Source organism: Rhodamnia argentea, chromosome 10 (assembly GCF_020921035.1).
Source record: "Rhodamnia argentea isolate NSW1041297 chromosome 10, ASM2092103v1, whole genome shotgun sequence".
Classification (NCBI taxonomy): domain Eukaryota; kingdom Viridiplantae; phylum Streptophyta; class Magnoliopsida; order Myrtales; family Myrtaceae; genus Rhodamnia; species Rhodamnia argentea.
The window spans coordinates 4,756,764-4,782,214 of record NC_063159.1 but is presented as its reverse complement, the minus strand read 5'-3'; the positions used below and the strand labels follow the sequence as shown (position 1 = coordinate 4,782,214).

General features: G+C 38.8%; 1 protein-coding gene and 1 long non-coding RNA gene across 2 annotated transcripts; one reads left to right on the top strand and one right to left on the bottom strand.

The window, feature by feature from the left end:
- LOC125312690 lies at positions 1-23,473 on the bottom strand. The gene is made up of 3 exons (XR_007196780.1): positions 23,369-23,473; positions 16,108-16,110; positions 1-15 (listed from the first exon to the last, which is right to left on the bottom strand). It is a non-coding gene; the product is annotated as an uncharacterized LOC125312690 (long non-coding RNA).
- Positions 23,474-23,625: 152 nt separating this feature from the next.
- LOC125312632 lies at positions 23,626-24,553 on the top strand. Its single transcript, XM_048271336.1, has 4 exons — positions 23,626-23,667; positions 23,739-23,764; positions 23,841-23,967; positions 24,401-24,553. Exons 1-4 carry the CDS (start codon positions 23,626-23,628, stop codon positions 24,524-24,526), a joined length of 321 nt encoding a protein of 106 aa, XP_048127293.1. The 3' UTR covers positions 24,527-24,553.
- The last annotated feature ends 898 nt before the right edge of the window (positions 24,554-25,451 follow it).

Below are 25,451 nucleotides of genomic sequence, written 5' to 3'. Positions count from 1 at the left end.
TCTCTCTCTCTCTCTCTCTCTCTCTCTTCTTCCCTCCTTTTGAGTGCATCATGCACGCCCATCTGTTCCCACTTCGTAAACGTGACGTCGTGCTTACGGGGAGAGCAACTTCTGGAGGTGCGGGCGAGGTGGGGTTTCCACCCTCTCTCTGCGACCGGGCCACGGCCGGGGACGAAAGAATTCTTCGCGAATTAGTTTTCTGGGACTTTTTCGCATTCGATTTGTCGAAAACGATCGGTCGGTAGAAAACCCAATTGACGGTCCAAGAAAATGCGGGAGCCTAAAGTTCGAAAAATGAATTTCCCTGATTCGAAAAGGGGAATGCACTTTCCTTAAGAATGATTTCTCGGAAAGCCATTTTTTCGTTATCGGGGAAGTTTTGTCCGAAACAAACGCGCCCTAAATCGCATCTCGAGAAACAATTACATCATCATCGGTCCTACTAAAAGAACTAGTTCATACTGGGATTGTGATTTGCTTGTCCGCTATGGTATATAAAATCTGATATTGTCACCCTTTGCAAATGCAAACATTGGTTGACCTTATAAAAATCTCAGAGAATGGTTTCTGGGGCATGCGGATTTTGTCTTGAGTAATGGCGGTCTTCGTATGAAAATGAATCATTAAGTGATTTGATGAACTTTTAGTAAGTTGGATTTTTGAATAAGTGGATTGTATTCAAAGACGCGATCGGGATTTTCACCACTTGCAAAATGAATCATTAAGTGATTTTCACCACTTGCAAAATGAATCATTAAGTGATTTGATGAACTTTTAGTAAGTTGGATATTTGAATAAGTGGATTGTATTCAAAGACGCGATCGGGATTTTCACCTCTTGCAAAATGATTTTGCTAGTCGATTTTATCATCGTTTCTGTTCTTTGCACATGTAATTTATGGATATTCATAAGATACGCGGTCGAACGCATGAACGTTTGTCCACATTTATAGTACTTTGGATTTAAACAGTAGCTTGTTGTTCGTGAATCGACACTCGAGTGACGCTCACTATTGCGATCGAGTGCGCAACAGTTTAATTTTAGTCAAAAGAAATTCCATTCCCTGTTTCATCCCTGCTTGGTAACATTTTAAAAAAAAAAAATTATAAATAGATCTTTTTTTCTTCATTTTATAAATAGATCTATGGGTGGTAAATTCTGATCCAATAAAAAAAAAACACGACAGGAGATTAGCAAATTTAGATTTATGATAATCATAATCATAGTGTGTAATAATCGTGTCAACTTGCTTAACGCACTTAATATGTGTCGCACTTGATTAGATTTCAAATTTTTTGGATTGGTATGAATTCAAATTCTTTAACTTGAAATTGACCCGACTGATTTTTTAATAAATGGATAGTGTGAATATGATGAATGATTATATGACTTTCATTGACCTAGTTAACTTAAATTTGTTATTGTTTACTACTACTGAATATTGATACTTACCGTTCTTGATACATTATGAAGGTGTCACGGTTATAAATCTTTTCTAGATTATTTTCCCGTGACTTGGAAACAAGAAGAACTAAGTTCGTAATTCAATCTTTTCTACAGCTATTCATTAAGGAAGGACAAATCTATTTCCTCGTTAAATACATCCTTTCAAAATTAAATCTACAGAATCTTGAACATAATTCTTTTTCGTTGCTTACTTATTTACTTCCCTGAAGCCATAAAAGTTAATTTTATCTCCAAAAAGCCATTTGAAATGTTTGGGTCATATTTGGGTTGGAAAGGCCTCACTTTGATTCATTTAGTTAAATGAATTATGCTAGTCGCATTTAAGGGAAAATTGCATTTTTAGTTCTGAAATTATTGTACGGATTTAAATTCAGTTCTGAAACGTTTCAATTGAATCGATTTAGTCATAAACTCTTGATGAGTGACACTACAATCAAGTCATTACAACCAATTCTCGCCAAAAAATGTTAAATTGGCGATCCAATCATAGCCCACGATCTTACATATCCTGTTAGCAATCTAATGTGGATAAATTTACTTGAAACAATGTCATGTTGCTTAATTTTCAACTTTTTTAGCCTAAACATGAGATTGCGTTGACATGGGCGACTCGAGCCAAACCAGCAAGGCATGGCAAAACACCGCCATTTTACATGTGTGTGCATGCATGTGTGCATGAGAGAGAGAGAGAGAGAGAGAGAGAGAGAGTCGAGGATGGAGAGATTTAGGGGCCAGTATGAGTTCCACGATCGCCTTACGTGGTCGAGGGTCCGTCCCACGAATGGTGAGAGCCGAAGGCTCGGGTAATAGGTGGTAGCAAGGACGTGGCTGTGAGAAAATCGATCATATTATTTCGAAAAGAAAAATGACAAATTTGAAAGTAGTTACCAAATTTCATCGTGACGAAGGTATAGGAAACGCACCTAAAAAAATTAGAGATGTAAGTGATATGTTTTGACGAAAAGCGACGCATTAATCTTTTTATAAATGTGTAATAAAAATCGAATTTTTTTCTTCATTTTCATAAAAAAAAATTCTTACTTATACTTAACATTCAATATTGATAAAAATTTTCCCCTATATATATACATAAAGCCATCATACCTTTCGACCAAAAAAAAAAAAAAAAAAGCATCATCATACCTGGAGCATCACTAATCACATCAAATCAAATCTATGACAAAAAAAAATCAAATCAAATCAAACCAAACGCCATTATTTTTCTTTTCTTTTTTTTCGACGCTTGCTTTCCTTTCCTTCTTTCTTCTAGTCGTTTCGGTTCAAACCGTGTGAAGTTGACAAGAAAAGAAAGAAATAAAAGAAAAAGAGAAAGAGAGCTTTGTTCGGCCTTCTTTCTTTAATCTTTCCTTTTTTCGGTACGTGGTGGTGGCGGTGGGGGAAGCTTGCAGCAATTTTTTTTATAATTTTATTTTTTTTTGCATGGGGGTGGTGGGGGGACATCGAGATCGAAGCGAGTTGTGGGCCGTCCATCCCTTCACGCGGTGTTCTTTCCGTGGTCCCCACGTGTGACGGGGCCAGCCATATCTTCCCACGTGCCCTCGGACAGACCCGCGGAATCCCGATCCGTGTCGGGCCCCACCGGTCCTACGTTTTCACACTTAGGTTTGGGGGGGACCCACAGCGGCCCCCCCCAAAACTTTTCGTTTCCATTGTTTTGCTTGTGAGCCCACGGCTCCTACGTTCGCATACGAAGTGGGAAGATGATAATGGTCGATCCTAGACGGGTTCCCACCACCCTGGCCTCGCGATATCGTCGGGGCAATTTGGAGAATTAGGGTTTGATTGTAGAGTGCAATCCCATTTGAAAGTCGGGTTTACGTTATCGTCGTTCGAGAACCGTCGTCACTTTGATCCTTGCACGCAGTCTTCGTTCAATATTTGTTGGATGGATTTAACTACAGGAACTTATGCTCGCAAGTGTAGTTTCGAATTCTTCTTGTCCAATATGGGATCGTCCCTCGTGATATTCGGAATTGACGCGTGTCCCCGAAATTCGAAAGATGGGATTGCTTTCGATTTTATAAAGGGTATTGTAAGTGTCGACGCATATGACTTTCTCGATATGTATGGTTCATAATAAGTGCGAGAATTGCAGGTTTTCATCCACGCTGTTGATTTACATGTTCTACTTTGCTAATCTAGAACTCGAAGAAAATTCACCCTTGAATTTTCAACATTAAATTCCATAAAATTTCCTCGGAGAATAGTATATAATATGGATTAAGTACGTATTTAGTCCGTGAAGTTTTAGTATTTGTGTGACTTGGTCCTCTCAATCTTATTTTATTAAGCTAAGTGTTCTAACTTTCTAGAATTTTGCGATTTGGTCCTCTAAGTTTTATTTTGTGCAATATAATCCTGTAACTTTCTCAATTTGTATAGTCAAATTCTTTCGTCAACCCCTATAACATAACCATCAATTTTGATTAATGCCGTGGCACAATTTATGTAACATAAAATGACACGTCATGCTAATTTTGGCGCCAAATGAGCATAAACAAAGGGGGAAAAATGCGAAAATTGAAATCATATTTCACAATGTTAGTTATAGTGGGTAACAAAGCACTTGATGGCACAAAATCAAGAAAATTAGGAGATTTGGTTGCAAAAACAAAACTTAGAGTACCAAATTGCACAAATCCAGAAAGTTGGAGGGCTTGATTACAGACAAATCACAAAAGTTAAGAGATTTGATTTCAAAAACAAAACTTAAAGGATCGAATTGCACAAGTACGTAAAGGATTTGATTGCACAAAAGAAAAGTGAGACGGCTAAATTGCACAAACGCTAAAACTTGGAAGACTAAATATGTACTTAATTAACCCAATATATATCTCATACCGGACTCTAACTAACAACTAAGTTTTTAGAGTAAATGATTAGTAGGGGTGCCACAAAATTTTACATTATATCAAAATAAGAGATTCTAAGTTCAAATCTTTCAAAACCCTTAATTGTCTCCTCTATCATGCATTTTCGCACTTCAATCTCCTGGCAAAGTTGAGCTTTCTCCAAATATGCCTAGCCACTTATTTTACAAATACTATCTCTGGAAAAAAAAAGGCACATAAATTCACAATTTGTTTTAATTTCCACGTGTTCAATATTAAAATGTGAATATCTTCTATCCCATAAGAGCCTTCCTAAAAAGATTTCGGACATTAAATTCTCACTTAGGAAAGGATCGCTTTGATTTCTCAAATTCAATTTTCCACACGTCAATATTCATATCATATAAAAGGGCACAGCCTGTTTGGTTTAGAATTGTAGATGGGCTTTGGGGTTCTAAAGTCGTTTGGCCAAATACAAACAGGATGTGCTTCGTTTTTTGCTCGACTTCGAGAAAATACAATTGCATCTCCAAAAGCCTCTAAAGGAACCTAGCCCAAAATAGGCGTAGAGGTACTTTAGAATGCTGCATTTCCGGTATGCAAACACACTTTTTTTTTTCCCTACAACTTTACCATCGTTATACGTTCATAATTACATAAATGTCCTTAGAAACCCTAATTCCAATGAAGGCCTCAACCATCGACAATCGACTGGCGGAGGCTAGCCGGCCAACAATCCTTCGCCGGTTTTGATTTTTTGTTTTTTCAATAAAAGTAAAAAAAGGCTTCACAAAGTGTAATTTTTCCAATATGTATTTGCAAAATATACTTTACCAAGGCACTACTAGCATTTCGGAAAATTCAAATTAGCCCGATAACCTTTGCATTTTCCCGAAAATACGCCCCCGAAGCCAAACCAAACATGCCCGGAAAAAAAATATATAAAACCTCTCTTTTGCTCTTGGGAATGGGAAAGTCTAAAATGGAATATGAACAGGAACATCGCCATGGCACACGTGTTGACCCTTGTGGTAAGATTGTTCCGAACCACCATGACAAAACAAAAACCCAATTTAAAAACGCGACTGAATAGTCAATCTCCTCACATGAATCTGAAAGGACGGCGACGGACCGATTGACTTATTCTGTCCTGCCTCTTTTTTTTTTTTTTGTTTCCTTCCTCGTTTCTTTGATAATAGCCGATGGAGGAGGAGGAGGAGGAGGAGAAGAAGAACAAGAAAGTGGTGGAATTATTCCAAATCGTTGACCGTTGTGAACGAAAAATCGCGGTTTGACCCCCAACTCCTTGGCCTTTCCAAGCAGAAGTCTCGAGGGAGGAATAAAGAAGGACGATGCGTTTTTGTCTTCCGTGCGTTCGCGAGGTCTCGTGGGATCGCGATTGGACAGTCCGCTCGCACCGTCTCGCCCGTTGGAATATTGTGCGCTCTCTCTCTCTCTCTCTCTTTCCCTTTTTCTATTTCCATGGTTGGAATGATTCTATCGGAGATCTTATTATGGAATAACCCGCTCTAGTTGGAACGAGAGACTAAACTCGTCAAGCAGGTGTTGCGAGTCGGGGTTTGGGTATGATTGAAAATGATTCGTTCCAAATCGACCTACTTTTATGCAATACGAATAATCCATTAACTTGTACCGGACACGACATATATTGCTAAAACACTTATAAATAGTCTTTCTTTTCTTATTTCTTCTTCTAAGTCTGGCAAGGGTCGCCCGCCGACCGTTGCCCGCACCGAGCGAGGGTTCTGCCCTCGTGGACTTCGTAGTATAAAAAAAAAAAAGGAAAACAGAGAAAAAAATAAAAAATTATAAAAAAAATTCATAAAATTTTGAAAGATAAAAAATTATTAAATCCGTCCCGACATCTCCAACTCCACTTGACGCATTGGGTGCTTTATTTGCTACTAGAAGACTGGCGAAAAAGTTCTTTATTTTTCATATGAGTTAAAAAATGTGTTAGTTCGCAACCCATTTATAACACACTTAAGCCTGTTTTTTAAACTTTAGGTAGCACATACATGACAGTATCATCAAGTATGAGTTAAAATTATGGATTCTAGATCCATTTTGCCACCTCTAGTTAGAGCCAACCCCGGGGTAACAAGAAGACACCCATCTCGGATTGACCTTACGACCGGGGTGTGACTCTACTTTCTACTCGAGAATCAATGGTTGTGAGCTCAATTCCTGCTCCTAAGCTCATGATGGAGGATTGTTGTGCTAATTCCCCTCGGAATAGCCGGCTAATTACAATCGCACTCTTGAATCTATCGAGAAAGAAGAGATAATAAAAAGATATGTATTGCCTAGACACGGACTTATTACAAGGATTAAGCAAGAGGATTGACATTTCCTCTCAATAAATTAAGTATCGGGGGCAATGGGTTAAAGCAACGAGCTGTGTTGCACCGATATGCCGTCGTTGGAAATTCATCGCCGCATGAGGAATCCGATATTAAAATAAAGAGGAGGCGACTCGACTCGACTCGACGGTAAACTCACACGTGATGAGAGACTGGTAAGTGCACCTGGAAAGTGTGAATACAAAGAAGAATCGAACCCACATGCATTATCAATGCAATATCACATATCAATCCTGCATTATGCAGGTGTAAGACTTCTACCGCATTCCCTCCCCAACAGGTTCACACCTAATTAATGCTGTGGATCTTCAGACAAAGTGGATCATCCTACATCAAGAAACTAGTCATTAAGTGCAGGTATATCGTATTTAAGTTATAACTTTGTAGGGCAACTTCATTAATGGACACATTTTTTTTGGGGGGGGAGGGAGGGGGTAACTTACATTTCTATCACTAATGTCATTCATCTAGGATGATCGATCTTGACTACCACCTAACTTTCACGACCTAAGTTTAGGTATCTTAAATCCAAATTCAGTCCTTGAATACCACCTAAGTTTCACCACCTTCAATGGAAATTAATCCCGACCTCGTACTTTATTTACGGTTGATGAGAAGGGTTGGGCGATGATTTTGATGTATGGTTGTCCCGGGAATTGCCCACGCAGCTTTGGAGGACGAATCTGTTTGGACTTTGGAGCTCCAAGTTACATCACATCTTACGCCACTGCGCGTGTCATGCTTGTACAACATCCTCAACATTGTCAAATTTTGGTCCCAGCCCAATGGCATTGACATTCACATGACAACATCCGCCATTCATTAAACCTCCTCTCCCCCCGCTTTCAACGTTGGAAAGTCAAATGTGTCATCATTAAATGCCTATAGTATTTGGAACAACCTCCCCGACAGCGGCGGCGAATGAGGCGGTCTCGAGCCATTCGTGTTCAGACATTGCCCTTCCGTTCATTGCCCATCAAGGAAGGCCGTTGAAGGGACGGAAAGCAAAGCTGGCGGGGTGTTCTTCATAGCATAGCAAGAAAGAAGGGCTTGGTCAATAATAATCCGGAAAAGAGAAGTTGCTCTTTATGACTATGTAAATATTTTGCAAGAGCACTTTAATTATGAGTTCCAAACCTTATTATTGGGCTTAATGGGCCTAGTGCCGGATCTAAAAGATTTTGTCTAAACCCGTACAAAATATAAAAAACATCATCAGATATTCTTCCACAAATTAATGGGCCGGGCTGAATCGTGCTCAAGGAAGAAATTGCTTATCTGGCACGCTCATTTTGCCCTTCAAGAGCCCCTAACCTTATGATCACCTCAGACATTCCTAATTTCTTCAAGAGCCTATTATAGAGTGATTGTAACTCTAGAAGTTATAGTGACGTTACTCCGAAAATCTAGCTGACACCCCAAATCAAGTATGTATATTTATATTAGTAAAAGTGAGTTCTATTGAGATTCGGCGCATAATCACAACGAAGTAAAGCGTAAATGCGAGAAAGAAAAATTAAGGCGCAAGGTTTTATCTTGGTTCACCCTTAAATTAGGATTGCGTATAGTAGATGATTCCACTACAATTAGCACATCGTACCTCTTTTTACATCTCTCAATTATAAGAGAAAGAGATTGCAGTAGTTATTTATAGGCTCAAACCCAAATTACCATTGAAAAAATATGAGCTCAAACTATAAAAGTGATCTAGTGTCCAGAGGGTACTGGCCCCCTAAGACCCCCGCTGGGGAGGTTTTCCTTGGACCCCGCCCGCTCATTAAAAGCGAGACTCCATACTTTTCTATCGACGAGGAGTATGAACTATACTCCAATAAGTTTTACTTAGTAACTCTATTAAAAAAGAAGCCCATTCTTTTTGCAGTGAACTTATAAGAAATTTTCTACCAAAAGTAAAAGTATAACAGAAAATATTTCGAAATCTCCATCAATTATAAAATACGTAGTTACATGTACCATAAAATGTAGTGAGAGATGTTATGAGATTTCTTGAGATATATCTATTACGCAATAAAATGTTGGGCTTTTTTTGGGTCAAAAAATGTTGGGCTTGAGCGGGCCTAGATGGACAGGGCTTCCAAGAAGAGCAGCCTAATCGGCCGAGCTTACACGATTCAAGTTTCGATTATTTGATTGTGGATCGTTGGCTCCATAAGAAAATTACTTTCGAAACCTGTCCGAAGTGATGGAGCTGACCTTCAATCTTGTCAATTGGACAGCCCTTGACCAGTTTAGACATGCAAAATCCAAGTACGGTCTACATTGGTCGTCGACCAAAAACATGACCATCGACCACTTTATACAGAGAGAATATCAGTGCTCTAATATACGAAAAATGGCAATCTTTTTTGAAAATTCTCTCGAAATAATATTTCCACGACGAAAAAGAATTTGTTCGCCGCTTCTTAGAAATCTTTATTTTGATGGGATATGTCGTTTTAATAATCTTTCTCTTTGTTTTACAGTAATTTTCATTGATAAGAATGTATGGGGCAAGTACAATTTATCCACTTAACCAAATAAGCCATAAGAATCAATTGTTAGAGCTGCAAATGTTATCATCAACTGTCTGAAATATATCCAAAAATTTTCCAGACAATGAACTCTTCGCGTTGTTTTTTTTTTCCCCTATATCTGTGTTCTAGGACCCCAAAAAAAAAAAAAAACTCATTTTATCATCAAATCAATGGGGTTCTGTAGAATCATGTTCACAACAAATACATTCTACTTTTGATCTATGACTTGAGGTAATTTAACTTCTCATTTCTTTTAACTAATTAACCTAAAAAATGATGTTCGCTTTTTAAATCGAGATGTATGCATTTTTACCGACGCCAAAACTTGTAACTCCAATTTGAACTGCAATGAATAAAGTTGCACAGATATTGTTTCGCCGAAAATGGTGGTTGACGAAATAGCTTTTACTGAACGTCATTTATTCGGTTTTTATTAAGAAGAGATGGGTTCCGTGACAATTCCGAACATGAGGCTCAATGGATCACAAGAAACGTATATGCTTTGTCGAAATCTAATCGACAACGAAGCGCAAAACACTTTGCCTAAATTTAATCGATGACAAACTAAGGTGATGGATAAATTTAATTGATGATACCATCAAAGGAAGTGGAGACTGTGTCAAACGCAACATTTTGCGCCAAAGCATTTTCAGTTTGCCGAGTTCAAGACAGTTTTGATGGAGTTGGACCTTTTCTTCTGCCATGTGCATCAACATTATGAGGGGCTGGTATTTTTGGAGCATGGTAGTATTTTTGCTGAGGGTCCGAGAATTTTTCCAAGGGAGGGAAATGAAGGTTTGAGGAGCTGGATTCATTTCTTGCTGGCCGGAGTGGAGGAAAATTTTCAGGCTGAAACATACAAATGCTTGGTAACACAGGGGGTAAATCTGTTTTAAGGGCACCCGTATAAGGCTTCGGGAGTTCGATTGAACATGATGGATTTTTCTTGAGCCATTTTTGGATCGGCTTGTAAAAAGGAGAGGTGACTAGTTTCTTTGGTGGTGGTGGTGGAGGGAGTAGTTCATCCGGAACACATGGTGATGGAACCAAAATTTGAGGAGGCTCGGGTGTGCGGTATTGAACCATGTATTGCCATCTTCCGCCATCTTCACCAAGAGGTCCTACAGTAGGGTCACCGTCAAGATACCTTTGGTATAATAAATCTTTCTTTTTCTTCTTTCTCCTTGAGGAAGGCCTGTCTTCTTCGTCTTCTTCTTGATTTGTGCAAGAGGAACATGCACGATCAATATCCCAGAAGCAATGTCCTGAAGAATCCTTGTAATGGTAGATAGGTTGACCATTAGAATCAAAAGATTGGACAAGTTCTTTGGGATCCGGACACTCTATGCTTACTGATTCAGTTGGACATGGAGTAAAGCACAGAATGGTAGGAAAAGAAGGAAATGAAGGAGAGTTTTCTTTTTCTTTGGCAAATTTGATGGTATCAGAGCCAACTATCGTCGCTTTAAGTTAAGATTACGAATCTAATTCGCGGATCCGTGAGAAGAGAAGTATTACCTACCATGGAATCTTCCTATGATCTTACTACCCCAAGTCTGACTTACTTCCCCGTTTCTCTAGCTCCTCCTCTAGAACTTCGTAGATCTACGATTTCCAAGATCAATTATCTTTATGAAGTAGCATATTCCGAAGATAGTAAGATTTTGGAGACCCAACTTCCTCTTATAAATCCCTATTCAGCCTTTTCAAAACCCTCATCTTTCTCACCCATCGGATCCATAAAACACCTCATCAAACATACTCCTCGTGCTATGAAGGAGTACGTGCGATCTTCAAAGTTTGATCAGCACCATATTTTGGAAATTACCGCTAAAGTACGGGAATTGAAAAATGCGAGAATGTCAAGTTGCGGAAAAAAATTGCAAAAAGTAAAGATAAAAGTAAAGACTATTAAGTTCTGTCATTGATTGAGATTACCAAATTAGAAAGAACAAATAACTCATTTTCGGTGGTTACCAGAAGTTATTGCACGAATAGATAACGTAACCAACCAACGGTTATCTTCAAATAACTCATTTTCGCTGGTTCTTGGAAGTTATTTTCTGAACAAATAAGACATAACTAACCAACAGTTGTCCTCTTGCCGATTGCTTACCGTCGATATCAGAACTTTATGAGAAACTTCAAAGCTCTCGTTAATAACTTCACGTAGTGTTGTCGATGACTTCACTAATGAGTTACTGATTCCCTTAAGTTGTCGATAACTTTGTTCATTATTGACTAAACTCTGATCTTATCGATTAAGTTTGATAAGTGCCGATAACAACCAAAAGTTGGTCATTTTTGGGTGTCAACAAATGCCCCTTTACAAAAGTTGAATTTTTTGTTTATCATTCGATTCTTTTATATTAAATAATCGAGCGTCAACATGATCCCTCTTGTCCTAGGCAAATTCAATTTTCCTTTGCCGAATGTTATCTTAATCAGATTCATCGTCTAACCCGTTTTTTTCACAAAAGCCACATTTTGTGTAAAATATTCTTGTGGCCCTCTATCTTTATCCTTAAGTAGTTTCTCACAGTTAGACACCCCCATTGTCAATTCAAATAAAACGGCAAAGTTTTGGCCTTTGAACTTTTCTTAGAATGAATTTCGATCCATTGAAAGCCAATGTGCGGGCTTTTTCTCCGAGAGTGAAGTAAAGCATTTATGTCCGGCCTTTTTGAATCCAGTAGTAAACCGATCGACTGAATCGCTATTGTATTGATAGAGTGTAGCCAAATTAGCAATCGATACCTCGGTATCGATAGATAAAAAAAAGAATGAAATTGTTGTTCCATCTCCGCCAAATTGCACACCAAATTAGGTGGTAAGCCAGTGTACTAGACAAAAGAATTTTTCAATAAAGACAAAGGAAATAACATAAATCTTAAAAACTCATTTGTCTCTACTTCTTTTCATTGGGCTAAAATCGATAAATATGTTCCATAGTCGATTGTTCATCTTTGCTGGTAAAAATGGCAAATTCAACGATTTCAAAGTCTCTTGAAAATGGCTGGTTATTGAGCCATTCAAGATATGGTTTCCTATACATATGCCTAAGGATAACCCCATCCATATCCATTCACCGCAATAGAATCTCCGATGTAGGCTCAACCAATAATCGATTCTCTTGAGGGTCTTGAATTTGTTGAAATTGTTGACCCTGTTGGACCCGGGCATTCTATCCCCTAGGAGGAGTAGGCGATCTAGCCTAGCTATTCATTGGGATTTGGGGTCGGTTTGGCATATATCCCAAATTTGATTGATTGACCATACTGAGATTTGGTAGTGTAGCCACACCAATATTTGATAGTACCATTACACCGATGTTCGGTGGGTTAACCCACACCAATTTTTTTGTGGCTATACTCCCCCATCGGGTAGAGGGATTTCATTCTCCACAGGCCAAGTCACAACTTCAGGGGTCGTAAGCAATATGGGTAATGAATTTTCATCAATAGGCATTACCAAACTTTGATTTGCCATTACATCGTTATTTTCAGTAGCATTACCTTGAATTGAACCAATTCGATTAACGCTTTGTTTGGTCTAAATTACTGATATTGTTTAGATGAGAAGAGGAGATCGATGGTACTTACCCAATTGCTACCTAGCTTCCTTGCATTGGAAATGTTTGACTTGATGATCCTAGCCTTGAACCAAGTTCTTTCACAATGTGATCATGGGTTTGAGCACTCGAGTAAGATGATTGACTACATGATTAGCCAGCTCATTTTGTTGCTCCTCGAACATCCTTCTCATGGTGGCCAACATATGATTTAGTGCAACTTCTCTCAATTGATCTTCAGTAAGATATCGGGAAAAATCTGCCCTCGTTGTGAAGGCCTGAATTTCAGCTTAACTAAAGTTACAAACGGATTAGTACTTATCGAGCTCGGATTAGCCACAAATGTGGATTTGGGGGATTAGTATTATTTGGAGTGACAGATTTTATATTAATATTAGCGTGGTATTTGGGCGTGGTGATTTTATTAGGCCGTTGGTAAAATTTTAATCGAGCGATATTATATGTGATCGGTCCCGGAGCAAGTCTGGTTTGCGCTTTGAGGGCGAAACCCTCTTAAGCAACTCTCCCCCCCCCAAATTTTTCCCGTCTCATTTGCGTGGAACCCCCTCACCGAGCTCCCCCATGCGCTCCGCCCAAGCGACGCTCGACTCCTTTCCCTCTCGCTCTTGCACCGGCGACTCCTCGGCTTGGTCGACGATGCCATGAACTTCTCTAGGCCTCGTGCTCGGACCCTCATTGCTGTTCATCTGTTCCATCCATCGGTCTCACTCTTGTGCGTGCGCTAAGGAGGAAAAGTGTCGGCTTAACCCTATTCGAACGGCGATTCAACTCTCGTTTCTTCGTACATGATCCTAATGCAAGTAGTTTAGTAACCTTTACCATTAGATTTCCTATCGTAACTAGTTTAGGTGAAATGGAGCAATCCGAGCTGAATTTAGTGTCGAATTGAAGTATTCTTGCATGGCCAAGCAAACGACCTTGCACGTGAGATTAGTTCGCTAATTTGGTATCTTAGAGGGATGGGTAATTGAGATCTACGAGTTTATCATTGTATATGCCATCGAAACGAGGTGAATTGAGCGCTGTATCGGATGAAGGGCAAACGGCCTAAAGCCCGGGAGGCTTGTTTGTGTGGTTTTGTGGTTTGGATGATGAATTTTCTGTTGGATTTTGTGTTCATGAGGCGAGGGCAACCGACTATAATAGTTGAGATGTTCTGAATGAGAAGAACTTGAGACAATTGGTGGATGGGGACTGCATAGAGGTCCGGGCGTCTAGTCTTAGGGACAAGCTACGTATTATGTTGTAGGAATTGCTTGATACTATGGATAATGCGTGAAATTGGGTAGCTAGACCGTGTCTTTGGGTGAATTGTGAATAAACGATACTACCGATGGTACCTTGTGTACTTTGCTTTGGCGCATGTGAATTTGTGAATGGCTCCATGATCTTGCGGTTCGATAGATAATTTAGTCGGTTGGTTTACTACTCTATTTGCTGAGCTTTGGCTCACAATTTAGTTGTTGACCCTTTTCGAGATACCTAGGTACTGGAGTTCTATGGATGATATGTTATGGCGATGGAGCATATCGATGGTGGTTGTGGATAGTACTCCAAAGTGAATGTTACCTTTTGAAATCCTTCTAGTGTACCTTTTACTTTAAAAAGGAAGGTGTACACAAGCATATATATATATATATATATATATATATATATATAGATTGTATAATTGGATGACTCCGTTATGAGTGAATGAATGTTTGTTTATAACAGGTGCCGGTAGTAAACCCGCAAGGCCATACTCTTAAGGCGTCATGCTTGCCATCTGTTTTACATACACTTGTATCTTGTATGGTCGTCTCATTGTTTTTAGTTTATTAAGCTTTCACATGCGCCATTATATTATGTAATATCATATTAAAACAAAGCATGTAGTTAGTAAGCAAGTGGTGGGATTGGGAGGTCGCCACACTTGTATCGGCCTTCTTCTACCGTTTGGTTAACGGCTGAAGATCCAGAGTGCGCAAACCTATCACCGCCATTGAGATCGTTTTTTGCGGTATTTTTAGGCTCTAGATGATTCCTTGCTCTTGGCATTGAATTTCCTCAAATCAAGCCACAAGTTGTCCCACCAGGCATGCCAAAAAGATGTTTCGATGGAAATGATTGTTGACGAAATACCTTTGATTGAATGTTGTTTCTTCGATTTTATTAAGAAGAAGTGGATTCCGTGGCGATTCCGAACAAGAGGCTCAATGGATCACAATAAATTGATATGCTTCATTGGGATTTAATCCATAACAAAGCACAAAACATTTTGTCGAAATTTAATCGCCAAAAAGTGAGATGATAGATAGATATGATGCTAGGATCTAATCGATGAGGAAGTATCCAAAACTACGATTAAAGTATGAGAATTGAAAAATGCGGGAATGTAAAGTTGCACTACAAAAAAAAAAAAACTGATTTAGCAACGAAAATTAGCGACAGAAAAAATTTGTCGCAAATTTGCGACGGATTTTGCGACGAATTGAGTTTTCATTGCAAATTTGCAACGAAAATAGCAACAAGAACATTTCATTGCTCATTTGTGACGAAATTTTTTTTTCGTCACAAATTTTGCGACAAAAAAAACAATTTCGTCACAGATTTAGCGACGAAAACTAATTTCGTCGCAAAATTTTGCGACGAATACGAATTCGTGGGAAAATTTGCGACGAAAACTAAATTTCGTCGCAAAATTTGCGACGAATACGAATTCGTGGGAAAATTTGCGACGAAAACTAAATTTCGTTGCAAAATTTGGGACGAATATTAATTCGTGGGAAAATTTGCGACGAAAACTGAATTTCATCGCAATAAATTTGCGACGAATATTAATTCGTGGGAAATTTTGCGACGAAAACTGAATTTCGTCGCAATAAATTTGTGATGAATATTAATTTGTGGGAAATAATGCGACGAAAAATAAATTTCGTCGCAAAAGTTGCGACGAAAACAAAATTTCGTCGCAATTGGGCTCGATTGTTTTGCAACAAAATTCAGTTTTCGTCGCTAAAAATCATTTCTAAACCCCACCGACACTTTTGCGTCGCAAATTGCAATATTTCGTGGCTAAATTTGTGTCTGATTAAAGTTTCCCTCTTTAAAATTCCCTAACCTTCTCTCTCACCGCACTATTGTCTCTCTCTCTCTCCGGTCTGCACTCTTGTTGTTCGACCGCTGTCTCCTCTCTTCATTTTGCCTTCTCTCTTCTCGCTTGTCCATTTATATGTGTCTTATGGTAATCATAGAATAAATTATTCTTTATTTCATCATTTTCTTCTATCAAATGGTACAAGCTTCATGAAAGTTGAGTAATTTTTATTTGTCTTTTTTTTAGATACGTGTCTATTGGAAGATCTCGCAATCCAAGCGAATGTTGTGATTTTCATCAAATTGAGCACTTTCTCCTACAAAATATTGAAGCGGATACTTGGGTAAGCCTTGTTGACATTGCAACTTTTTTTTTTAAATTGCGAAGTAAAGTTGAGCTCATAAGTTAACGTGTATGTGTAGTAATGCAAGATTAGCGATAATATTTGTGACATTTTTCCGAAAAAACGTTCATATAGGGTCTCGGACTTGCATGAATTTCTTCTTTTGTAGGTGCTAGGTGAAAATTTGTCCGCGAATTTGCGACGAAAACTGAATTTCGTCGCAAACTATGCTTTGTTGTTTTGTGACGAAATAGACTTTCGTCGCAAAATTTGCGACGAAATAGACTTTCATCGCAAATTTTGTGAGGAAAAATGTATGTCGTTGTAAAACGTTGCGACGAAAATAAAATACGTCGCAAATTTCACGACGAGCACGGTTTGTCGTCGCAAAATAGGCTCGGTTTGTTTTACGACGAAAACCGAGTTTCGTCGTAAAATTTGGGATGAAAGTTGAATGTTGTCGCTACATAGCGACGAACACATTTTTTTGTCGCTAATTGGCTATGAATCGCTTGTTTCGTTGCTAATTAGCAACAAATAATATTCGTCACAAAATTAACAATGGCTTTAGGGTGTAGTCGCTAAATTCGCATCTTATGGTAATCGTAGAATAAATTGTTATTTATTTCATCATTTTCTTCTATCAATTGTCATAAGCTTCATGAATCTGAAGTAATTTATTTTTTAAGATACGTGTCCATTTGAAGGTCTCGCAATCCGCGTGGACCTTGCAATCTCATCAAATTGATCACTTACATTATAAATATTTTAGTCGCTTCTTGAAATGGTATTTTTTTTTCATTTTTTTCAATTTGGAAGTAATTGTTTCGTGGCTGAGTGTATTTTAATTTTTACAATTTCACGATTTTAATTAAGAATATTAAATAGTAGATATGGTATTGAAATATTTTAAGAGATTTTTTAATTATTATACAGACACCATGCAAAGAGAGAGGGCTTGAATGTATAATAAGAACTTACCTGGACGTCAAGGATTGACCGATGAGTTTTGTACCGGGTTGGAACAGTTTTTGGAGTTTGCTAGTGGTAAATTTGAGTTGATGGATGGAAATAAGTTAAGGTGTCCATGTAAAAGGTGCAGTAATAATAAATTTCATGTGTGTAACAAAGTTAGAGAACATCTTTGTAGATTTGGGTTTACTCCGAACTATTATAATTGGACTTGCCATGGTGAACAATTTATATTTGATGAAGGATATGGAACAAGTGACCAATTTTCAATTAGAGAGGAATGTAGCTATTATAATCAATTGAACCGATATCAGAGAATGGTGATTGATGCAACTGGTCAGAATTTTGTTTCAGAATTGAACTATGAGAGTACTAGTTTTGCTCTTACATTTGAACAAGTGGGTAATAGCTATGCATCACAAATGGAAGAGGCGGAAGTAACAGGTTTTGATGAGAATGTGCACAATGAAACTTTTACATCTAATCGGTTTTGTGAAGTGTTGAAAGCAGCAGATGAACCTTTATGGGCAGGTTGTGACAACCACACTAGGTTATCAGTGATGTAAAGACTATTAAACATCAAGGCGGAGCATAATGTGTCCGAGAATTGCTTCAACTCTTTTGTTGACGTAATGCGAGAAGCAATGCATCGCGATAATATCATGCTAGGTGATTTTTACGACATGAAGAAGCTAATGGATGACTTAGGTCTTCCAGAGGTAAGGATTGATGTATGTAGTACGGGTTGTATGTTATATTGGGGGGATGATGAAAATGCCGAATCTTGCAAATTCCGTGGCCAACCAAGGTACAAGATTAGCGGGAGGCGGGGTCGTTATCAGAAGCGTAGACCATGTAAGTAATTGTTTTATCTGCCCTTAATCCCCATATTGCAAAGGCTTTATGTGTCTAAAGCCATCGCTGAACACATGAATTGGCATGCAAATCATGAAACCGAGGAGGGTTTGATGTGTCATCCTTCGGATGCAGAAGCATGGAAACATTTTGATAGAACATATCCCGAGTTTGCGATGGAGTCTCGAAACATTAGGTTAGGTCTCTGTGCTGATGGATTTGCTCCATTTGGAAAATCGGGAAAAAGTTATTCATGTTTGCCAGTTATCCTAACTCCGTACAATCCGCCACCTGGTATGTGCATGAAGATACCTTATATGTTTTTGACGTTGATTGTGCCCGACCCGCAAAATCCGAAAAAATTGATAGATGTTTATATGCAACCATTGATTGCGGAGTTACGACAGCTGTGGGATGAAGGTGTTCTTACGTATGATGTTTCTACTGATCAAACATTTGTAATGAAGGCTGCACTTCTTTGGACGATAAATGACTTTCCAGCTTATGGGATGTTATCTGGATGGAGTACAACTGGGATCTTAGGATGTCCGATATGTATGGAGAGATCAAAGTCATTCGGATTAAAGCACGGTAAGAAGGCCAGCTATTTTGATTGTCACAGACAATTTTTGCCGACAAATCATACATTCCGAAGGAATAAGAAAGATTTTATCAAGAATAGGATTGAAAGAACACCTCCACCATTGAGGTTGATTGGTGATCAAATTTGGGAGCGAGTGCATGATTTTCCGACGGTTGTTGAAAACCCCTATGGCACGACTATTGCGTACGGAAGCGCACATAAGTGGACTAAGCGCAGTATATTTTGGGATTTACCATATTGGAAGACCCATCTTATTCGTCATAATTTTGACGTCATTCATATAGAAAAGAATGTTTTCGATAATGTCATGAATACTGTGATGGATGTCACTGGAAAGACAAAAGACAACTTGAATGCAAGAAAAGATATGAGAGTCATTTGTGATCGGCCAGCACTAGATGTGGATGCAAGCAGTAGGGGACCAAAACCAAAAGCAATTTACACATTGGACAGGGAGCAGAGAAGGGTTGTTTGTCGCTGGTTGAAATCAGTACGATTTCCCGATGGATACGCTTCGAACATCGGGAGATGTGTTGATTTCAATGAATGCAAATTGACAGGTCCGAAGAGCCATGATTGCCACATATTTATGGAAAGACTAATTCCAATAGCTTTCAAGGAACTTCTACCGAACTTTGTATGGGGTGCCATCACAGAGTTAAGTAATTTTCTTCATGATATTTGCTCAACAGTATTAAAAGTATCACACATGGAGAAGCTGGAGGGAGATATTCCAATCATTCTTTGCAACTTAGAAAGGATATTCCCTCCATCGTTCTTTGATTCAATGGAGCATCTCTTAGTTCACTTGCCTTTTGAGGCCAAAATTGCAGGTCCCGTCCAATTTCGCTGGATGTATCCATTTGAGAGGTAAAATATATTTTTTAATAAATTTGAAATTACTCTATCACTTATTATGTTTTGATGAACTTTTCCTTATTGGAACTAGGTTCTTATATCATTTGAAAAGAAAAGCGAAGAACAAGGCATGTGTTGAAGCTTCAATTTGTAATGCATATATTATGGAAGAAGTGACAACATTTGCATCATACTATTTTGAGCCGCACGTGCGGTGCAAGAGGCGGAGAGCGGGAAGAAATGATGAGGGGCCTATTGATCCCAATTGCAAATCATTCTCTATTTTCAATTATCTTGGTCGATCAAGCGGCGCATGTAAGTCTCGTTACTTAACAGACGAAGAATGGCGGGCAGCTCATACATATATTTTGTTTGAACCTGTCCGAAGTGGAGCCATACTTCGAGTAAGTGTACTTTTGCAAATATATTTATTGTGTGTCAAACATTCGCTAATATATATATATATATATATATATATATATATATATATATATATGGTATTTGTTGATAGGATTTTTCGAACTTCAATGTATGGACTACCACCAAATGAGTTCGACCGTTTGTGCGATGAACAATTTACAGCATGGTTCAAAATACATGTAAGTTGTCTATGAACAAAAAGCAAGTTATTAATATTTTATAAATCATTAATTAAAAAAATATGATTGACTTTGCGTGTGTGACTTCAGGTTCACAAGACACATGATCAAGTCGAAGATCAAGGATTGCTGTATCATTTATCATGGGGTCCAAAAAGAATGGTACGAACTTGGCCAGCATATTTCATAAACGGGTACAATTTTCACACTCGAGAGTACGGAATGGGAAAAGCCACAATGAATAGTGGTGTGTGTGTTCGGTCATCTAATGGTGGTAGTGCGAAAGATGATTTTTATGGCTTGTTGGATGAAATCATAGAGATAGAGCACCCTAGACCATTAATGCGAGTTATGTTATTTAAGTGCATGTGGTTCGACCCCATCGGAGGAATGAAGGTGCATACGAAGTTTAATTTGGTTGAAGTAAATCACAAGAAAAAGCATATGAAATATGAACCATTTGTCTTGGCACAACAAGCAATTCAAGTATATTATGCACCGTATCCTAGTTTGAAACGCGACAAAGCCGATTGGTGGGCTGTATGTCAAACCAAAGTACGAAGAAAAATTGAAGAACACCGGAAGGATACAACGTATCAACAAGAGGAAGTTTGTAACATTATTGAAGTTGAAGAATATAACATTCCGACTTTACGAGATCCATGCGGAGCTGTGATAGATGTGGATCCAAAAGAAATTCGCGAATCAAATGTAGAAAGCGTTGAAGAATCTGATTTCGAGACAGAGGCTGAATATGATAGTCTTGATGAAGATGAAGACGAAGATGAAGATGAAGTCGAAGACGAAGACGAAGACAAAGATGAAGATTAGCATTTTTGACACTTTCACTAATAGGACATTCGTCGCACATTTGTGACGACTTTTATGATGTTGTTGTTAAATATGTTTTGAATTTTATGTATTTGGTCCAGTTCATCACTTGACTCGATATATATATATTTTTTTTGGGTAAAGGACTTGATATATTTTTGTGTGGCCCAAAAGTGGAGAAAAATTGAGATTTAGTTCGTGCGCAGAGAGTTGGGCAATTTTTTGGGCCTTATTTATACTTGCGGCTAGGGTTTTTTTGTTTTTTCCGTTTGTCACAAATTTTTCCACGAGAATTACACTTCATCACAAATATTTGCGACGAATAGCATTTCGTTGCAAATTTTGCAACGACATCTGAATTTCGTGGAAAAAAATTTGCCACAAACATCATTTTCGTGGCAACATTGGCAACGAAAACTCTATGTCGTCGCAAAATTTCCCACGAATAACTATTTTCGTCTCAAATGTTTGCAACGAAAGGCTATTTTCGTCGCAGAAAATTGCAACGAAATGATGTTCGTCGCAGTAAATTTGCGACGAACATCATTTTCGTCGCAACATTGGCAACGAAAAATTTTTTCGTTGCAAAATTTCCGACGAAAAATCTATCTCGTCGCAAAATTTCCCACAAAATGCTCTTTTCGTGTCAAATTTTTGCGACGAAAGGCGATTTTCGTGGCAAATTTTGCAACGAAAATAGCATTTCGTCGCAAAAAAAAGAGGGCTAATTCCCAATTAGGTCACTCTCCCAGCTTCTCCAATCTCTCTTTGCTGAGTTTGCTCTGTTGTCGCGCGTCTCCTCTCCAACTCCTCTCTGTCCCGTGTCTATCTCTCGCTCCGTCCCCTCCACGCCGATCTTCGCCTCGTCGCTGCCACCCTCCCCTCGGGCCCTCATCTCGCCGCCTCCCTCACCTCGCCTCCTCACCTCATCTCCTTGGGTCACCTCCTTCAAGCTCTCTCGCCCTCGCCGCTCGATCTCCTTCGTTGCTCGCCGCTCGGTTTTGGTGTTGTGGGTCCACTCTGCTGCACACGAAAACCAGGTATCGTGTTGCGGCATTCAACCTGAAAATTTTTCGATCCTTTCCCTTCTTTTTGGGATCCATGCGTGACGATGAGTTCTCACTTGAGTCGGATCCGGTGGCTACGTTGGGATGGATGTATAGGCATTATGTTATTCGGATCTGTTGCTCTTCTTTCTATTCGCCGCATTGTTCGAGCTTGAGGTGAAAGCTTTTGGTCCGGTGATATCGATTTTGTGTCGTGAATTAGCATGCGACTACTAACAAAAAAAAAAAAACAGATCTCCGTTCTTGGATTTTCATTTTCGAAATTGCTCTTGTTCATAGGTTTTCTGTCAATTTTGGTATGCAAAGCGCTCTAAATAGGACTCGAGAATTGGTCCCAAGTTCCATAATGCTACTGTTGTTGGCTCTATAGATCTATAATATTGTGATGTTTGCAGTTTATAAAAATGGTATTTGTTACGCTAAGAGCTGATTGAATGATGTTGTAAAGACATTGGGATTCAAATTTACAAATTTTGCATTAAAAGACGAATTCCTTTTAGTCGAAAGCACCGCGCTTTTGCCCAATGCAATTTTTGATACATTCTATTTGTTGAAGCTGATGCGATCAATGACGGTGTTAAAGCATGGTTTACAATGAAAGAGTGAAGTTGTACATACATAGAATGGACCACCGCTTCGTGAAAAATTAGTTGCAGCATGCACAGAAGGTCAATGAGCATCTCAGCTTTGAATTGCCTTCGCTTCATCTTGTGATAATGGTCATTTTTTGTATAGCAAATTTTCCTTCCATTTTCCCATGTGTCTGCTAAATGGTTATCATTTTCTGCTTGTTCTTGTATTCTTTTGTACATTTATCTAGTACTTAATGATTTTTCCTTGTGCCCCAAAAAAGTTTGTGGGAGTGTTGGCTGCATAGCCGCCTGTCTTGAGTCAGAGATTGAATCGGAAGGAAGAGCCGCTTACTTTATAGGAGTGCCAATTGTGATATACGTTCATCTAAATCTGACCGTTGAAGAGGTAAAACACAGGTTTCAATCTTGGTATCTATAGCTTATGAGATAAATAATTTCTTTCAATTTTTTAAATTATTTACATAATGACTAAATAACAAAGGTACTATCGATTGGATTGTATTCATTCTATGTGAGAGAGATATTGTTAGCCCTATTCAAGGACTCTCTTTGATTGAAGGGCTTGTTTGGTAAAAACCAAACAAAAGATAGGCAAGTATATAATGTCATGTAATATGCTCCTCTTTATTGTTCATCGAATCTAATGACTACAAGATTTCAATATGTTCCTTTGGTGTCAGAGCTTCGTATATATTAGAGGCGATAGCAAGTTCCTTACGCTTCTCACTTACTCTCCGAAACAAAATGGTAAGCTTCATGATGTACGTCATTATGTGTCCTTAATACATGTTCTTATTTTTTTTTATGTTTGTCTAACCTTTTTAATCGTCGGTATAAGCGTGGAGGTCACATCCGTGGCACATCTTCACAAGGAAGACCAGGCGCTTCCCATTCACCTTTGCCTTCCTCTAGCTCGTCCCCGGCCTTTTCCCCTAGCTCGTCCCCGGCCCTTTCCTCCGGCTCGTCCCCAGCCCTTTCCTCTCACTCTCAACCACTACATGCTGAAGGACCCATCCGACTTGAATCTACTTCAATTCCACGTGCTTCTGTTCCACCTTCTTCAGTGGAACACTCACATGATGGGGGAAGCACACCTGAAGAAGATAGCTAGACCGTGATAAGGCCATTTGGAGATTCGTAAGTACTTTTTTTTACGGTCATCCATTTATTTGGTTTTACATATGGATGTGAATTGCATTGTCCTTGTTTGTAGATTCGACGACGCTCTGCGGGTGGTGCGGGTACTTAATAAAATTGTGAATAACTATTGGAGGGGGTCGTGGATTAGTTATAGTGCCGCTCCAAGACAAGTGAAGGATTTGTGGTGGAATGAGTTCAAGGTAAGTTTTGTTCTTTTGTTTTCTCACAAACTAAGTTCGACATAAATGAAATCGGTTGTTTTCCCATTGATTACGGTGAAAGTTCGGATGGGAGGAATCGGATGAGGACGAAATTAGAAGAATTTTTAAGAAAAAAGTTGGTGATCACATTCGCAATGTGATGAATAGAGCAAAGACACAAAATGTGAAGCCAGATTTTATCACCGGTGACGATTGGGCGGAAATGAAGACAAGTTGGGAAAGTGAAAAAAATAAGGGAAGGAGTGAACGGAACAAGAAGAATCGAGCTTCTTGTTCTTCTCAAGGGTCCGCGACGTATCTTGGGGGCTCCATCAACGTTGCGAAGCATAGAAAAAGGATGGTAAGTTCTAATAAATATGTGGTCGGTTAATTTAAGTTAATTTAATTGCTCATTTGTGTTTTAATTTTGTAGGCACATGAATTGGGGATGGAGCCGACGTATTTCGCTACATTTGAGCGAACATTTCAAAAAAAAGATAAGACATGGACTAACAACCGAGCGAAATGTATTAAGGTATGTAAGGTTATGTACTTTTGACTTTATGGAAACACGGTTTGAAAACCATGAATGCATTCAATGTTTATGGTAGTTAGATATATGCGGTTATTTAATTTTCATATCTATTTTGTTGATGTAGGAAAAATATGATGAGTCATTAATGAGTACGGCTAGTGGCGGTGAAAGTGGGAGTGCGGATGAACTTTCAGAATCTGACGAACGTGCATTGTGGATGAAGGCAATGGGTGGGACAATATACGGCTTGGGATCCATGTTAAGGGTGTGCACAAGAAAAGCGGCTGGGAGTTCGTCCTCTAGTATGACCGCTTCAAAGAGGACATGTATGGAGGACGAAATGACCCAACCGAGACATTTGCTTGAAGAGAAGGATGAAGAGATTAAATTGGTCAAAGACCAACTTGCACGAAAAGATGAGCAAATCAAACAGATGGACGAGCGACATAAATCCTTCGAGTGTCAAATGCGGTCTCGGATGCAAATGGTCATGCAACACCTCCATCTAAATGACGAACGGGTTCCTCCCGTACCTCCCACTAATGAAAGAGGTGATGGGCAAAATGATGGGCGACACAATGAGGACGAGATTTCTGATGATGATGAATTAATTAGAAGTCTTATCAATGGTTAAACAAGAAGGTGGAGGAAGGAGGTGGAGATGAAGACATGGTACACGATCAATTTAAATTTCCGAAGAAGGTATTTTGTTTTTTTATAAGTTAGGATTTTAATTTTTCTCTCCTTTAAGCCTAAATTTTACTTTGTGAAGTCGGGTAGCACTTGATCTTAAAGTTTGGTCTTTTACTTGATCTTAAAGTTTGGTGTTTGATTTTGAATCAACGATATATGCTGGTAGTGGATATTTTATGGCCTTTAGCCGGGGAGAGGGCAATTCTCGCTAGTGATTGTGAGTTCCCAACCATGGGTTTGGGACGTACTTGATGGG

What these genes read in the sequence shown, in the direction of transcription:
- LOC125312632 (XM_048271336.1), top strand. Translation starts at nt 23,626, where the DNA reads ATGCTGAAGGACCCATCCGACTTGAATCTACTTCAATTCCAC. An exon ending in TGAATCTACTTCAATTCCAC is followed by an intron (nt 23,668 to 23,738) that starts GTGCTTCTGTTC and finishes GAAGATAGCTAG; the next exon opens with ACCGTGATAAGGCCATTTGG. An exon ending in TGTGGTGGAATGAGTTCAAG is followed by an intron (nt 23,968 to 24,400) that starts GTAAGTTTTGTT and finishes TTAATTTTGTAG; the next exon opens with GCACATGAATTGGGGATGGA.